General features: G+C 37.0%; 1 protein-coding gene across 1 annotated transcript in view; it reads left to right on the top strand.

Annotated features, from left to right (window-relative positions):
- The window catches only part of CCDC7 (coiled-coil domain containing 7), a 239592-nt gene that overhangs the window by 209675 nt on the left and 12294 nt on the right, over positions 1-17623 (top strand). Inside the window, exons 31-32 of the mRNA XM_057731790.1 lie at positions 1368-1451; positions 15597-15716. Of these exons, the coding sequence (XP_057587773.1) occupies positions 1368-1451; positions 15597-15716 (204 nt within the window). The remainder of the gene's footprint in view (positions 1-1367; positions 1452-15596; positions 15717-17623) is intronic.

Below are 17623 nucleotides of genomic sequence, written 5' to 3'. Positions count from 1 at the left end.
AATCTTCCTTCAAATGCTATTCTGATTACCTCCCTGCTTATCTGAGGATCCTCTGCTTTGTTGATTCAAATGACTCCATTCTCCTTAGGTATATCTGTTGGAGAAAGACAGAGTGCCTAAAATATATATGCTAATATTCCCTGATTTTATGTGACTGTAGGTTTTATTACTTTCACAAAATGTTGTTATTTATTGAAAACTTGCCTTCCTAATCTGATGCATTTTTATTTATTTTGTTAATGAGGCCCCAGGTGGTATCCCCTCTGTAAAGAATGCAATATGGTACATTTGGGCTGCCAAAACCATAGTTTGACCTTTTATATTTATTCATAGGCTCAGCCCTTTTTTCAAAAAAGTCTTCTAATGGACAATGTTAGGATCATGACGGATTTGCAACTACATTTACATGCTCTACTAAAACCAACTTCATGCACTAAAATGCTAACCCGGGGAAACAGGCACTCAAACAGAGCCCTGTTAAAACCACTAACATCAAAAGGCAACTGTGTGCATGCCCAAGGATGTACCCTTTAGGTCGCCAGTCCTAGTTATCCCTTTCTCAGTGTGAATACCTTTATGATAACTTTCATGTTAATCGTTGTTAATTATAGCAAAAAGTATAGATCAAATGGCAATGGATCCAATCAGAATCCTGGTCCTGATACAGATTTCACTGTTTCCTCCTTGCAAGACATAAAGTGTACATGCTCGAGGAATCTTGGAGGCACTTTTTCTTAATTTAGTGAATATTGCATCACTCTTTAAATCAGTAATACCTGCATGATTTACAGTTACGTAGCCTAGAAGGGAATTAAAATTTTCCTGGGCAAGTCAAAGAATTTCTGGCTCATGGTAAGTTTTTGAGACTAAGAAGACTGGTTTACATCTTGTCTTGTTGGGGGAAAAAATGTTAAATTCTGCCTCATCGGGTACATCCTTACAGAAAAAGTGTTCTTTTAATACAAACCTGGAAATTATATTGCTATCATATATTCTCTGGGATGATTTCAACTTGTGTAAGAGATGGCATTATACAGAAAAAGTACTGGTTAAGGAATTGTAGGAAAAGCACTGGTTTAGCACAAAGTGGTACTCAATTTTGTCATTCCCCAAATATTTGGTTTTGGTCATATACTAATAATTGCTAAACGTCAATATAATGTGACATAATTGCTTCATCTGTTCTAATTTAAGGTTTTGTGAGTCTCCAAACCAGACATTTCAACATAACTCATCTTCTGTAATAACAAATGCTAATTAAGTTGGTCCTACACACATACACACACACACACGTTGCAAACACACACACAAGTCTGTATGTAAATGGTTACCATGCACAGTGTTTTGAACTTTGTTCCTTTCTACAGGGACTAATGTAGAAGGCTTGACAGATAAATCTAGAAGAGGTGTAATAAAGGGACAGTTGAAGACACAATCAATTCATCTCCCTGGTAAGAATAAGAATTTTACAAATCTAAGATTTCAGGTTTATTTATCTTCTCTGGAGTTTAATTAAATAAGGATCATTAATAACATCAGTCTCTATGGTTTATTACATGGGCAAAAGTTTTCAAGAATTCTTTCCTTTAATTAGTTGACTTTTTGTATTAAATATCAGTGTAAAACTAGCTACATATTATTAGTTCTAGAACTCATTCTTTTAGGATGTAATCCATTAGAACCAGTCCTTTAATAAACTTAGAATATGCGTGGTACAAGTATGCCCGGTTATATTCCATTCACTTTCTATTTTCAGCTTAGATAGATAGTTCTGAATTTGCAAATGTGGGAAGGCTAGCTAAGGAATGTGGTAAGAAGAAGAATAACAGATGGTTGTCAATTCCCTCTTTATTAGACCTGGAGTAACACTATTAGACACATTTCTCTATGGTGTTTTCTGTGATATTGAAAGAAGACACCTAAGTAGAGAAAAAAGGGAAGTAGACATTCAAACAGAGCCCTGTTAAAACCACGAACATCAAGAGGCAGCTGTGTACGTGCCCAAGGATATGCCCTCTGAGGAGCACACCTCAGGGAAAAGACATGTTAGTAAGATACCTTTGAGAAATCACTGTAAGCAAACAAGCAAGCAAGCGCACTAAACAAGCCTCAGAAAGGGAAACAGAAATCAGGATCCAGAGATGCTATGATATATTATCTAAAATGTCAGTTATTAGCAAAAAAAAAAAATTAACACATATAAGGAAAGAGTAAATTGTGACCCAAGCACAGGAAAAAGCAGGAAACAGAATATGCTTGTGAAAATCCTAGATGTTGGACTTAGCAGACAATGACTGCCTAGTAGTTATTATAAATGTGTTCAAAGAATTAAAGGAAACCTTGCCTTAAGAAGAAAACAAAGATACGATGAAAATATTTCGTGAAGTAGACATTATCAACTAAAAATAAAAATTAATGTAAAAGAACCCAGTGCAAATTCTGTGGTTAAGCTGAGATGAAGCGAGAGAGTAGCACAGACATATATATACTACCAACTGTAAAATAGATAGTCAGTGGGAAGTTGTTGTATAACAAAGGGAGTCCAACTTGAGGATGGAAGATGCCTTAGAGGACTGGGGCGGGGAGGGTGGGGGGGACTCGGGGGGGGGAGTCAAGGAAGGGAGGGAATATGGGGATATGTGTATAAAAACAGATGATTGAACTTGGTGTACCCCCAAAAAAATAATAAATAAAAAAATAAAAAATTTAAAAAAAAAAGATATCTTGAAAAAAGTTGGTTTCTAATATATCTAGCCCACAGGGAATGGTTGTGTTGATGTTTCTGTGTGAACATATAGCCTAACTGTATGTTATTTCTTATGATAAATAAAGGAATTATGATTGGGAAAAAAAAAAGGTACAATAATGAAATGAAAATATTGCGTAAGGGGTTTGAGAGATTAGATTAGTCTGAAGAAAGAAACAGCAAACTTAATGTAATTGGAATACTAGGAGAACAGAGAAAGGAGCAGTAAAAATGTTTGAAAAGATAGCTGAAATTATTAAAACTATTCAATGAAAATTATGAATCTACACATTCAAGCTCAGTGAAATTTAAATAGAATAAGCACAAAGAAATCTCCAACCAGACCCATCATAGTAAAAATGTTGAAAGACAAGGACAAAGATAAGATCTTGAGAGCAACGAGAGAAAACCAACTGATGTAGAACAGAATCCTGGTAGCCTTCATTTAGCAGCAGAAGCTATGGAGGCCAGAAGGCAGTGGGATGGAATATTGAAATGATGAAAGAAAAATCTGTCAACCAAGAAACTTACATCAGGTAAACTATCTTTCAAAAATGAAGGTGAAATTCCCAAGTGAATAAAAATAGAGAATGTATTGCTAGCAGACCCACTTTATAAGAAATGCTAAAGATAGTTCTTGCCAGTGAAAGTGAATGATCTCACACACACCACATAAATGCATATTTTTCTCTTTTCTTCTCAATTGATTTAAAAGGTAATTGTATAACTCAATAGGTATAAAATGTATTGTTGGGCCTCTAACATATAGACATGTAATATATTTCACAAGAGCTGTGCAGAGAAGATGATGTGAACAAGGATGAATTTAAGTAAGAAAATGACACTAGATGGTAGCTTGAGTCCATAGGAACCAATGAAAAGAACCACAGATTGTAAATAAGAATGCTAATATAACAAACACTGTAAATATATACTAAACTTGCTCTAACTTTCTCAGCTTCTTTAAAAGTTATAATGTTCATAAAGAAATAATTATAAGAACAATTTTAACAATGTCTTTAATTTTATATGTGTAACATGTAATTCAGTAGCACAAAAATGGAGATAAGGGAATAAAACTACGTGTGAGTCATGTTTCTACATTTTCCTGGAATTTAATTAGTGTGAATCTGAAGTTGATTCTAAAATTGACCATAGTGATTGTTACACATTCCATGAATATATTAATAACCATCAATTATACATTTTAAATGGGCATATTGTATAGTATGTTAAACATTTTTTTATTTTTTATTTTTTTGGGGGTACACCAGGTTCAATCATCTGTTTTTATACACATATTCCCGTATTCCCTCCCTTCCTTGACTCCCCCCCCCTCGAGTGCCCCCCACCCTCCCCGCCCCAGTCCTCTAAGGCATCTTCCATCCTCGAGTTGGACTCCCTTTGTTATACAACAACTTCCCACTGACTATTTTACAGTTGGTAGTATATATATGTCTGTGCTACTCTCTCGCTTCATCTCAGTTTCCCCTTCACCCCCCGCCCCCTCCCATACCTCGAGTTTTCCAGTCCATTCTCTGTATCTGCATCCTTGTTCTTGTCACTGAGTTCATCAGTACCATTTTTAGATTCCGTATATGTGAGTTAGCATATAACATTTGTCCTTCTCTTTCTGACTTACTTCACTCTGTATAACAGATTGTAAAGTTTAGTGAATTCCAGACAGAATAGGATTTTTTTTTAATACTTAAAAGCGATGAGAGGATGTTGTGAAGGAGGAAAATTGTGGCTTTTAATATGTTAGGTTTCTCCACTCCATATTTTTTATTATGCTCCTAGCTTTAGTGCAGTCTGCCCTCAAGGACTATTCTCACTGCCTCCCTGCTTACCAAAAGATCCTTTGCTTTCTCAGATATAATTTCTTCTAATTATATCTGTTGGAGAAAGATCAGAGAGCTAAAGTTTGTCTGCTGATGTTCTCCAGTTATGTGTTGCTGTCGCACACATTACTTTCACAAATGCTGTAACTTAATTACTAAAAACTTGTTCTGCCCAATCCAGTGTGTCTTTGGTTTTAGTAGTATGCCCTATGTGGTCTTCACCTCTGTTTAGATTGCAGTCATGATAAATTTGTGCTGCCTCAGTGACAGCACACTCTTGAAATATTCGTGGGCTCAGTCAGTCTACTGACTTACAGTTACATAACCTTTAGTAAAGGAATTAAAATATTCCTGGACAAGTCCAAGAATTTCTGCCTCACAGTAACATTCTGTGACTATGATGCCCATGGTTTGCAACTTGGCCTGGGAAAAAAATGTCATGTCCGGCTGCAACAGGTATATCCTTATGACATGAATGTGCTTTTAATGTACAGAAGAAAGTGATATTTATTAAGATAAACTCTCTAGGATGACTTCAATTTGTAAAAGACTTTGCATTTTATGGAAGCAGCTCTAGTTAAGGAATTATGAGGCATCAGTTGTGTCACTACCTGCCTGTGTGGTCTTGGTCAAATCACATACAGACTGTCACCCACAGAAAGAGAGCCTTTGTGGGAATCCAGGAGTTAAAGCAGAAATGTTTTAGCACACTGTTAGAATAAAAACAATCCAAGATTGGAGGCATTGAAGAGGATAAGAATAACAATTTGCCTGCATCACTCCTCCCCCAGGACAGCACTCCTCCGTGCCAAAAGAGCCCTCCTAATCCCATGATTTCTCTCATGGGGGAACGTGAGAACATGTGAATGACTGCCTAGCTTCTCCAGCTGTGCACTGCACTGTCAAAAGACCCCTCTCACAAACAGATGGAGAGACATACCATGTTCCTGGATTGGAAGACTCAACATCGTGAAAATGACTGCACTACCCAAAGCAATTTACAGATTCAATGCAATCCCGATCAAATTACCAATGGCATTTTTCACAGAACTAGAGCAAGAAATCTTACGATTTGTATGGAAACGCAAAAGACCCCGAATAGCCAAAGCAATCTTGAGAAGGAAAAATGGAGTTGGTGGAATCAGGCTTCCTGACTTCAAACTATACTACAAGGCCATAGTGATCAAGACAGTATGGTACTGGCACAAAAATAGAAAGGAAGATCAATGGAATAGAATAGAGAACTCAGAAGTAAGCCCAAACACATATGGGCACCTTATCTTTGACAAAGGAGGCACGAGTATACAATGGAAAAAAGACAGCCTCTTCAATAAGTGGTGCTGGGAAAATTGGACAGCAGCATGTCAAAGAATGAAATTAGAACACTTCCTAACACCATACACAAAAATACACTCAAAATGGATTAAAGACCTACATGTAAGGCCAGACACTATCAAACTCCTAGAGGAAAATATAGGCAGAACACTCTATGACATCCATCAAAGCAACATCCTTTTGGACCCACCTCCTAGAATCATGGAAATAAAATCAAGAATAAACAAATGGGACCTCATGAAACTTAAAAGCTTTTGCACAGCGAAAGAAACCATAAACAAGACTAAAAGGCAACCCTCAGAATGGGAAAAAATAATTGCCTATGAAACAACGGACAAAGGATTAACCTCCAAAATATACAAGCAGCTCATGAAGCTTAATACCAAAAAAGCAAATAACCCAATCCACAAATGGGCAGAAGACCTAAATAGACATTTCTCCAAAGAAGACATACAGATGGCCAACAAACACATGAAAAGATGCTCAACATCACTCATCATCAGAGAAATGCAAGTCAAAGCCACAATGAGGTATCACCTCACACCAATCAGAATGGCCATCATCACAAAGTCTGGAAACAACAAATGTTGGAGAGGGTGTGGAGAAAAGGGAACTCTCCTGCACTGTTGGTGGGACTGTAAGTTGGTACAGCCACTATGGAAAACAATTTGGAGGTTCCTTAAAAAACTACAAATAGAACTACCATATGATCCAGTAATCCCACTCCTGGGCATATACCCAAAGAAAACCATAATCCCAAAAGAAACTTGTACCATAATGTTTATTGCAGCACTCTTTACAATAGCCAGGACGTGGAAGCAACCGAAATGCCCATCAACAAATGAATGGATACAGAAGATGTGGCATATATATACAATGGAATATTACTCAGCTATAAAAAGGGATGAGATGGAGCTATATGTAATCAGGTGGATAGAACTACAGTCTGTCATACAGAGTGAAGTAAGTCAGAAAGAGAAGGACAAATATTGTATGCTAACTCACATATACGGAATCTAAAAATGGTACTGATGAACTCAGTGACAAGAACAAGGAAGCAGATACAGAGAATGGACTGGAGAACTCGAGGTATGGGAGGGGGCGGGGGGTGAAGGGGAAACTGAGACGAAGCGAGAGAGTAGCACAGACATATATATACTACCAACTGTAAAATAGTCAGTGGGAAGTTGTAGGATGGAAGTAGGAACTTAAGGATGGAAGATGCCTTAGAGGACTGGGGCGGGGAGGGTGGGGGGGACTCGGGGGGGGGGAGTCAAGGAAGGGAGGGAATAGGGGGATATGTGTATAAAAACAGATGATTGAACCTGGTGTACCCCCAAAAAAATAAAAAATAAAAAAAGACCCCTCTGTTGTGAAAAGACCCCTCTCTTGTCCCATCCAGAGAACTGAGTCATGAGCTGCATGACTGGGAGTGGTGAGTGCCTAAGAGAATAGCAGCCAAGGCTCAGAATGGAATATATGAAAGGGTTGTGGGTACTGCTAAGCATGTCAAAGACTCCATTGAGAGACCCGCGCATCAGCTGCTGAGAACACCTCACCTGTTGACCCCCTAAAGCTGACCCACACGCATTTCCAACACTCCATGCACCTCACCCACAAACCTTCACGCTGTGGTTGGCTCTGTGTGTGTGTTCCCAATGGTAGCAAAAGTGAGCTTTTACAGACAGCTAGTGAGCACCCACAGAAAGCAGGCCCAAATACGAAGGCCTTGGAGAAACCACAAAAGTGAACATTCAGCACTGCCAGAGGGAAGGCAAAACGGAAGCTGGCAGCAACCAGTCTGGCATTACAGGATAGAAGGCATACAAGCTTAAAAATTCTTCCACAAAAAATAGCAAGAAGTGTAGAGTAGGTGTACATATAGCGAAGGTCTAAGAAAGCCTGAGAATCCTCAGCAGGGCTGATAGAAAGGATTTATCTCTGAAAACCAGTCAGTAAAGCAAGGAGGTGGTGACTGCTTCTTTGAATGCAGTGAGAGCAGTGTGAACATCAAAGAACATCAAAAACCAAGGAAACATGATGATACCATGAAAGAGATACAGTAATTTCCCAATAACCCCAAAGAAAAGATTTTCAATTTAACTGATAAAGAATTCAAAATAGCTGTTTTAAGGAAGCTTAGTAAGCTACAGGAAAACACAGAAAGATAAGTCAACAAAAGCAGGAAAACAGTGCACAAACAAAAAAAGAAGTTTAACAGAGAGTGGAAATCATTAAAGAAAAGGATGAAATTCTGGAGCTGAAGAATACAGTGAATGAAATAAAAAAATACAATAGAGAATATTAACATTATAATGGATCAAGCAGAAGAGAGAATTATGAACTGAAAGGCAGTACCTTTGAAATTATACAAAGAGTAAAGAAAAAAATTTTTAAAGAATGAAGTAAAACTACCAACTATAAGACAATGAGCTAAATAACATAAATGATTGGAGTCACAGAAGGAGAAGTAAGGAAGAAGGGAGCAGAACAATTATTTAAAGGAGTAATGGCTGAGAACTTCCCAAATCTAGGGAGAGATTTGAATGTCCAATGTTATGAAGCTAATAAATCACCCCCAAATTTCAATTCACAATATCTGCCGTGACATATTATAATAAAACTAAAATCAAAAACAAAGAATTTTGAAAGTGGTAAGAGGAAAATATTTCTCTCATACAAGTGAATCCTCATCAAGCTATTAGAAGCCTTCTCTGCAAAAATACTGCAGGCCAGGAGCGGGATGATATATTCAAAGTGTTGAAAGAAAAAAAAAAAAACTGGCTAAAAAGAATATTCTACCAGGCAAAGTTGTCCTCTAGAAATGAAGGTGAGATAAGACTCACAAACAAAGGAAAGCTGGGTTAATTCATCACCAGTAGAACTGCTTTACAAGAAATACTGAAAGGAGTTCTTCAAGCTGAGGTGAAAAGACACTAATTAGTGGTATGAAAACACACAACACCGTGGTAAAGATAAGTACGTAGTCCAATTTCTAATACTCTGATGCTGTAATATGGTGGCATGTTAAATCTACCATAATGGTTAAAGGACAAAACTATTAAAAATAACTACAGCTACGGTAATTTGTTAAAGGTAAATTATGACATCAGAAACATAAAAGGTGAGAAGAGGAGTGATGTCATCAAGATGGTAACATAGGTCATTTCTTATGTCACTCCTCATAAGATGAATGACAACTATTCATGGACCAGACACCACTGAGAAAATCCTAGAGCATGAGAGTGAGGCTGTAGCGCCCCCCGTACCACAGAGACCAAGACACACCACATTAGACGGATAAGAGGAGTGGCTACACACTGACCATATTGCCCTTCCCCCAGGCTGGTATAAGGGAAGACGTCTCCCCTCAGCCCTCAATTCCTCCAGTTTGAAACAAGAGCCCAGGGTGAATTTCCAGCTCCTCCAGCATTGTGGGTCACTTCTTGGGAGCCCTCACTAGTTACCACAGGGATTTCGGGGTAATCTGTTGGGCTTGACTACTGGGAATTTGATTGTGACAGAGAAGGGGGAGGGGCTCGCAACAACCGGCACTGGGAACTTGGCAAACCCAGTTCCTATTTGCAGTATCCAAGCAGTAGTCCCAACCAGCAGTTTTGCTCATCTGGAGAAACGAGAATGGCACAGTCTCAACAGGTAACTGAGGTGCAGGTCTCTATGATTTGGTTCCTCAAATGAAGAGTCTTGACAGCCCTGGAGGCTTGCCTACCCCCGCCCAAGCAGGGGAGCTGAGTCCTAGCTTGATATACTGCATTGTAGCTCCTTGCCCCACCTTACCAGGCAGACAAGTCAGAACACCTGGAAACTATGGAGCACCTCTTGACCGAAGAGTATGGCAGGAAAAACTGATTGTCCATAGAGCAAGTCCAATGGCACCATTTAACCAGGCAACTTGGAGAGCAGGTAGCTTGAGTCAAGACTACAAAGAGCCTTGGAGGGACTGGAATCAGTTTCCCTGCTGTGCCCAGGCAGGGAGCTAATTAATAGCCCCCATATAGCTCCTGGCCCCTCTTGACCAAAAAGCCTGATCAGGTACACCAGGGAGGCTGCTTACAGGTGGCCCTGCTATTCTGCCGGGTCTGGGGAGCTCAATTTTGCCCCACCCACTCCTGAGTGTAGCTCCTGGCCCTTTCTGGCCAGAAAGCCTGACCAAAACACGTGGAGGATTTGTATCCAAGCAACATTTGAGCAGCGAGTACAGCAGATAAAGCTGATCTTCAGCAGAGCAAAGCCAGTGGCACCATTCAGCCATAAAGTCTGGGGCTCATATTGCTTGAGTCAAGACCATAAAAAAAGAACTTTGCCAAATGATGCAACCAACAAGGGCTTAATTTCTAAAATATACAAACAGCTCATACATCTCAATATCAAAAAACAAGCAACCCAATCAGAAAATGGGCAGAAGGCCTAAATAGTTATTTCTCCAAAGAAGACATGCAGATGGCCAACAGGCACATGAAAAGATGCTCAACATCAGTAATTATTAGAGAAATGCAAATCAAAACTACAGTGAGGTATTGCCTCACATCATTCAGAATGGCCATCATTAAAAAGTCCACAAATGACAAATGCTGGAGAGGGTGCGGAGAAAAGAGAACGCTCCTACACTGTTGATGGGAATGTGAATTGGTGCCACCACTATGAAAAACAGTGTGGAGTTTCCTCAAAAAAATAGAGTTAGCATATGATCTAGCAATCCCACTCTTGGGTGTATATCCAAACAAAATTATAATTCAGAAACATACATGCACCCCTATTTTCATAGCAGCACTATTCACAATCGCCAAGACATGGAAACAACCTAAATGCCCATCGACAGATGAATGGATAGTGAAGATGTGGTTCATGTATACAATGGGATACTACTCAGCCAAAAAAGGAATGAAATAACGCCCTTTGCAGCAACATGGATGAACTTAGAGATTATCATACTAAGTAAAGTAAGTGAGAAAGAGAAAGACAAATACCATATGATATCACTTATGTGTGGAATCTGAAATACGACACAAATGAACCTATGTATGAAACGAAACAGACTCATAGACATAGAGAACAGATTTATGGTTGCCAAGGGGAAGGGGCAGGTGGGGGAGGGATGGATTGGGAATTTGGGGTTAGCAGATGCAAACTATTATATGTAGAATGGATAAACAACAAGGTCCTGCTGTATATCACAGGGAAACTGTGTTCAATATCCTGTGATAAACCATAATGGAAAAGAATATTAAAAAGTATACATGTGTGTAACTGAATCACTTTGCTGTACAGCAGAAGTTAACACAACATTGTAAATCAACTTCAATAAGTAAAAAATAAGATCATATCATCTGCGAACAGAAAATATCTTACAAATGGAACTACATCAAACTTTGGCACAAAAAGCTTTCGCACAGTGAAGGAAACTATCAACAAATAAATAAAAAGGCAGCCTGCTGAATGGGAGAAGATATTTGCAAATGTTGTATCTGATAAGGGGTTAATATCGCAAATATACAAAGTACTCATACAACTCAGTATCATAAAAATAAACAACCCAATTTCAAAATGGACAGAGGACCAGAATAGACATTTTCCAAAGACTTACAGATGGAACACAGGTACATGAACAGATGTTCAGCATCACCAGTCATCAGGGAAATACAAATCAAAACCACAATGAGAGATTACCTCACACATGTCAGAATGGCTATTATCAAAAATACAACAGATAATAAATGTTCACAAGGATGTGGAGAAAAGGGAACCCTAGTACACTGTTGATGGGAGTGTAAATTGGTGCAGCTACTATGGAAAACAGTATGGAGATAACTCACAAAATTAAGAATAGAACTACCATATTATGCAGCAAGTCCACTTCTGGGTATTTTTCCAAAGAAAACAAAAACACTATCCCCAGAAGATACACACACCCCTCTGTTCATTGCAACATTATTTACAATAGCAAAGATATGGAAATAACCTAAGCGTCCATCAGAAGATGAATGGAAAAAGATATGATGTGTGTACACACACACACACACACACACACACACACATGCACATACACACAATGGAATATTTCTCAACCCTAAAAAAGAATAAAATCTTGCCATTTTGTGACATGAATGGATCTAGAGGGTATTATGCTAAGGGAATAACTCAGAGAAAGACAAATACTGTGTGATTTCACTTATATGTGACATCTGAAAGAACAAAACAGAAACAGAGTTATAGATATAGAGAACAGGTGGTTGCCAGAGGGAAAGGTGTAAGGGGAGGGAAGAGATAGGTGAGAGAGATTAAGAGGTACAGACTTCCAGTTGCAAAGTAAGTGACTCGTGTGTATGAAATATATAGCATGGGGAATATAGTCAATAACTATATAATACTTTGTATGGTGACATATAATTAGACTTATTGTGGTGATCATTTTGAAATGTATAGAAATATCAAATAACTGTTGTGTAACAGGAATTAACATAGTGTTGTAGGTCAATTATACTTCAAAAACAAACTCATAGAAAAAGAGATCAGATTTATGGTTACCAGATGTAGGCGCTGAGGAGAGGGTGAATTGGATGAAGGCAGTCAGAAGGTACAAATTTACAGTTACAGGATAAATGAGTACTAGAGATGTAATGTACAACATCATAAATGTAATTATGTTGCTTAGCTGTGTGTTGTATATGAAAGTTGTTAAGAGAGTAAATCCTAAGATGCTCACTAAACTTACTGTGATAATCATCTCATGATGTATGTAAGTCAAATCATTATGCTGTACACCTTAAACTTATTCAGAACTGTATGTCTATTATATCAGTAAAACTGGAAGAAAAAATATTGTATTAATGTTGTATGGTGACAGATGGTAACTGGACTTATCATGATGATAATTTTGTAATGTATAAAAATGCTAAACGGCTATATTGTACACCTGAAAAAAAGAATAAATGGAAATTCCTGCAAAAATAAAACTAAATTGAAAAGCAAAAAAAAATCATAACAAGCAAAAAATCAAAATCAATATATAGAAATCATCTGATTTCTGTACACTAACAATGAAATATCTGAAAAAGAAATAAGCAATCCCATTCACAATAGCATCAAAAAATAGAATACTTAGGGATGATCTAAGCACTAAAAATTATAACACTTTGATGAAAGAAATTGAATAAGCACAAGTAAAATGATATCCTGGATTCATTAATTTTAATAGTTAATATTTTTGAAATATCAATACTACCAAAAGCCATCTGTAGATTTAAAGCAATCCCTATCAATATTCCAATGGCATTTTTCCCCAAAATATATTTAAAAAATTGTTTAGAACCACAAAAGACCCCAAATAATCAAAGCAATGCTGAGAGAGAACAAAGCTGGAGGCATCACTTTCTTGATTTCAAACTATATTACAAACCTATAATAATCAAAACAGGACGGTACTTACATCAGTCTACAGTCTATTTTTATAGAATCAAGAGTTTGAATAAATCCTCATATATATTGACAACTAATATTTGACAAGAGACCTAAGAATACTCAATGGGAAAAAGATAGTCTCTTCAATAAATGGTGTTGGAAAGTTGGATATTCATATACAAGAATAAAATCGGACCTGTATCTTATATTGTTTACAAAAATTAACTCAAAATTAAGTATTTAAATGTGAGCTCTAAAACCTCAGTACTCCTACAATAAAACATAGTGAAAAAGCTCCTTGATATTGGTCTTGGCAATGACATTTTGGACATTACACTAAAAGCACAAACAACAAAACCAAAAGTCAACAGCTGGGAGAATATCAAATTAAAAAGCTTTTCACAGCAAAAAGAAACTGTCAAAATTCCCAACCTAAGGAATGGGAGAAAAGATTTGCAAACCATCTATCTGATAAGGGGTTAATATCCAAAGTATGTAAGGACTCATACAACTCAATATTAAAACAATGTGACTATAAATGGGCAGAGACCTCAATAGACATTTTCCCAAAGAAGACATATAAATGGTTAATGGATACATGAAAAGGTGCTCAACATCACTAATCAAGAAAATGCAAATCAAAGCCACAGTGAGATATCATTTCACACCTGTTAAAATTACTATTATCAAAAAGATAAAAGAACAAATGTTGGTGAGGATGTGGGGGAAAGGAAACCTTTGTACACTGTTGGTGAGATTATAAATTGATACAACCACTATAGGTGTTCCTCCAAAAATTAAAAATAGAACTATCATATCCAGCAATTCCACTTCTGGGTATGCATCTGAAAGAAATGTAGTCACTATTTAGAAGAGATATCTGCCCTACCGTATTCACCATAGCATTATCCACAATAGCCTAGGCATGGAAACAGCCTAAGTGTCTGCAGGTAAGTGAAGAGATAAAGACAGATCATATATACAATGGAATATCATTCAGCCATATAAAAAAAGGAAATCCTGCCATTTGGGCAATGTGGAACTTGAGGTCATTATATAAACAAGTGAGACAGAGAAAGCATTTATATTATATCACTCATATGTGGAATCTAAAAAAGTTGAACTCAGGAACATTCTGAGAGTAAAATAGTGGTTACCAGGGGCTTGTGGGGTTGAGTATATGGGGAGATGTTTGTTAAAGGGTACAAACTTATAGGGAGAAGAGGAATAAGCCCTGGGATCTAATGTACAGCATGATAACAACTTAGTTAACAACACTGTATTGTACATTTGAAAGTTGCTAGGAGAGTAGAACTTCAGTGTTCTTATTACAAAATTTAAAAAGGTAATTATGTGTTGTGATGGAAGTTTTAACTCATCCTGTTGTGGTAATCCTTTCATTATATATACATGTATCAAATAATCACATTGTATACCTTAAACTTATGCAATGTTTTATGTTAATTAAACATAATTATGTCTCAGTAAATCTAAGGAAAAATGAAAATGTGATATAGACATATAATAGAATATTATTCAGTCTTAAAACAGAAGGATGTCCTTCTGTACACAACAAGAAAGATGAACTTGGAAGACATTAATGTGAAATGAAATAAGCCAGTCACAGAAAGACAGCTAATGCATAATTTCACTTATATGAGATGTAAAATAATTAAACTCACAGAAACAGAGAATAAAATGATGGTTTCCAGGGGCTGAGGGTAGGGGGAAATGGGTAGTAGTTGAATGGCTATAAAGTCACATTTATACTACATGAGTAAGTTCTGAACACTATTATGTCTATAGTTAACAATACAGTGTTGTGCATGTAAAAATTGTTAGAGGGAAGTGCTTTGTGCTAAGTGTTCTTACCACATACACATAAAAAAGCAAGGAGACGAGAAGTCTTTTAGAGGTGATGGATGTATTTATTACCTTGATTGTGGTGATGGCATCATAGGTGTATGCATATTTTCCAGTTCATCAAAATGTATATATTAAATATGTGCAATTTTTTGTATACCTCAGTGAAGTTGGGGAGAAAGAAAGGAAGATGCTACCAGGGAACACAGAATAAAGACAAGGAAGAGAAAATGATGAAATAGTTTATAGAAACTGAAGTAATAGTAATAGATGAGTGGCCAGACTGTGGGAAGGAAACATTACAAGTCCATAAAAACTAATACATGGAGTTTGGGGAATAGTGTGTGAATATTCAGACTTCATATAATTTTTGTTTTTAAATTTTATTTTAGGTATGAATTTACTTCAAAACAAAAATACATTCTCATATCAAGAAGGTTTCTATGCTGGGCACATTGCAACAAGTAAATATAAAACAAAAGTGATTAATTTATCACCCTTTGATGATGAAGGTAAAAAAATATATATAAAGATATAAAATACTATATAATTACTTAGAATAGTTCTTGTGGTATGGTTTTTCATTTTACTCTTTTTGCATCTTACTTTTTATTCAGAAATATCTTAGCTAAATCCTTTCAGGCCTGAAAATGAAATGACTTTAATATATCCTTTTTACTGGCAGTATAATGTTTCATAGTATAGAATTCTTTATTTGATCATTCTTCTATTAAAGGTTATTGACTTTTTAAGCTTTTCACACTACTAAATGTGTCCGTGAATCTATATTCTTACATTTGATGTTTTTATCTCTTTGGAATAGTGTCCCAGGATTGATATTGTTAAAGCATATATGAATTTTTAATATTAAAGGATACTTTGAGATTGTTTTCCTAAAAAGCTGTTAAAATTAACATTTCTTAACAGCAATTTGGGAAAAAATATACTTTTCTCTATATAACCGTCAGCCATACAGATTGGTGTGGTTTTTTTTTTCATTTATGCCCATCTTAGAGTTATTAAATCATATCTCAATCTTATTTTAATTTTTTCCACATTTGTTAGTGTTAAATAACTACCCCACAACTGTTTAGCTTAAAGCATAACTATTCAGATAGTTCATGATTTGGGAGTTAGCAGTGTAGACTGGTGTGGGCTGGGCTAGCTTATACATCTTTGATCAGCTTGTGGTCAGTGGCTTCACTCACATGTCTAGCAGTTGGCTAGCTGTTTTTTGGAGACAATACAGGTTTATAGTTGGGGTATATCAGGAGACAGAGACCACACTAATTGCTTGAAGAGACGAGCAAGAATAAAAAACTAAGTATAAAATTTTAACTAAGTATAAAATTGTTAGCTAAGTAACTGAAAGTGTAAAAAGAATTCTAAGGTAACATGGAGAAAGCAGTTTCGGGAGAAGTTTCCACCGTTAGGGCTGAAGGAGACCTCTGAGTAGAAGCTGCTACTTGGCTGGTGCTAGTGTCTCTGATTTTTCAGGAAGGATCTCAGATGTACTTCTGAAGAGGAGTGCTGCTAGTGTCTCAGGTGGTAAGAATTTAATAAAACTGGTTCTGTATATGTTGGAAAGAATACAAATCATTTGTGTCATGGAAAGAACTTCTGCTCCTGGGAAAAAGAATCATTGCTAGCATAATATTCACCAGAACTGAAAAGGGACATGAGGTCTCTCTCAGGAAGCCCATTGGTAACCACGTGGAAGAAACAAATCCCTTATTTCTTTTCCAAACTTGCGGTCTCCCTCTAGCTTGCCCTATTTGCACCGCCTTAACTTGGAGCTACCTGGCAAAGCAGAAATGTGGTTTTTAGAATCCCAGATCCAGTACCACAAAGCAGAATGTAGAAGAGTGGTTTGGGAGCTAAGAGAAAATAAGCTTTTCAAAGTGTCACAGGAGGTGACCTGGCTATATGTCTCTCATCTTCCAGCTGATTGTCTTAGGGGTCTTCACATTGTGACCTCAGGTTCTCAGCACAGCATGTGGGCAAACCTCAATGTGCAAACAATTTTGAAGTCTCTGCGTTCATGTGTTTGCTTTTCTTGCATTCACTAAAGTCATATATACTAAGATCCGAGTTGTGTGGGAGGACATGAATACAGGTAGTCAAGAACATGTTGAGGCCGTTACTGAATCTAATCCACCATTGTTCCCTCTGGTTGCAAATATCCATGATCTCTACCCCCTGCATACAAAATACACGTGCTCTTCCAAGAACTGCGCAAATTCTCAAGTTCTCATTAAAATTTGGCATCAGTGCCAAATGCTAGAGCCTTGTGATCTATAATTGTTTTATGAGACAGTTTCTGTGATGTGACTTCCCACAAAACATACACACACACACAATATAGTAGCACAGACAAGCGTAGGCACTCCCATACAAAAAGATGGAAAAAAATACAGAG

This window comes from Hippopotamus amphibius, chromosome 4 (genome assembly GCF_030028045.1).
Source record: "Hippopotamus amphibius kiboko isolate mHipAmp2 chromosome 4, mHipAmp2.hap2, whole genome shotgun sequence".
Taxonomy (NCBI): domain Eukaryota; kingdom Metazoa; phylum Chordata; class Mammalia; order Artiodactyla; family Hippopotamidae; genus Hippopotamus; species Hippopotamus amphibius.
Note: the sequence above shows the minus strand (reverse complement) of the source record. Positions and strands in the feature narration are given on the sequence as shown.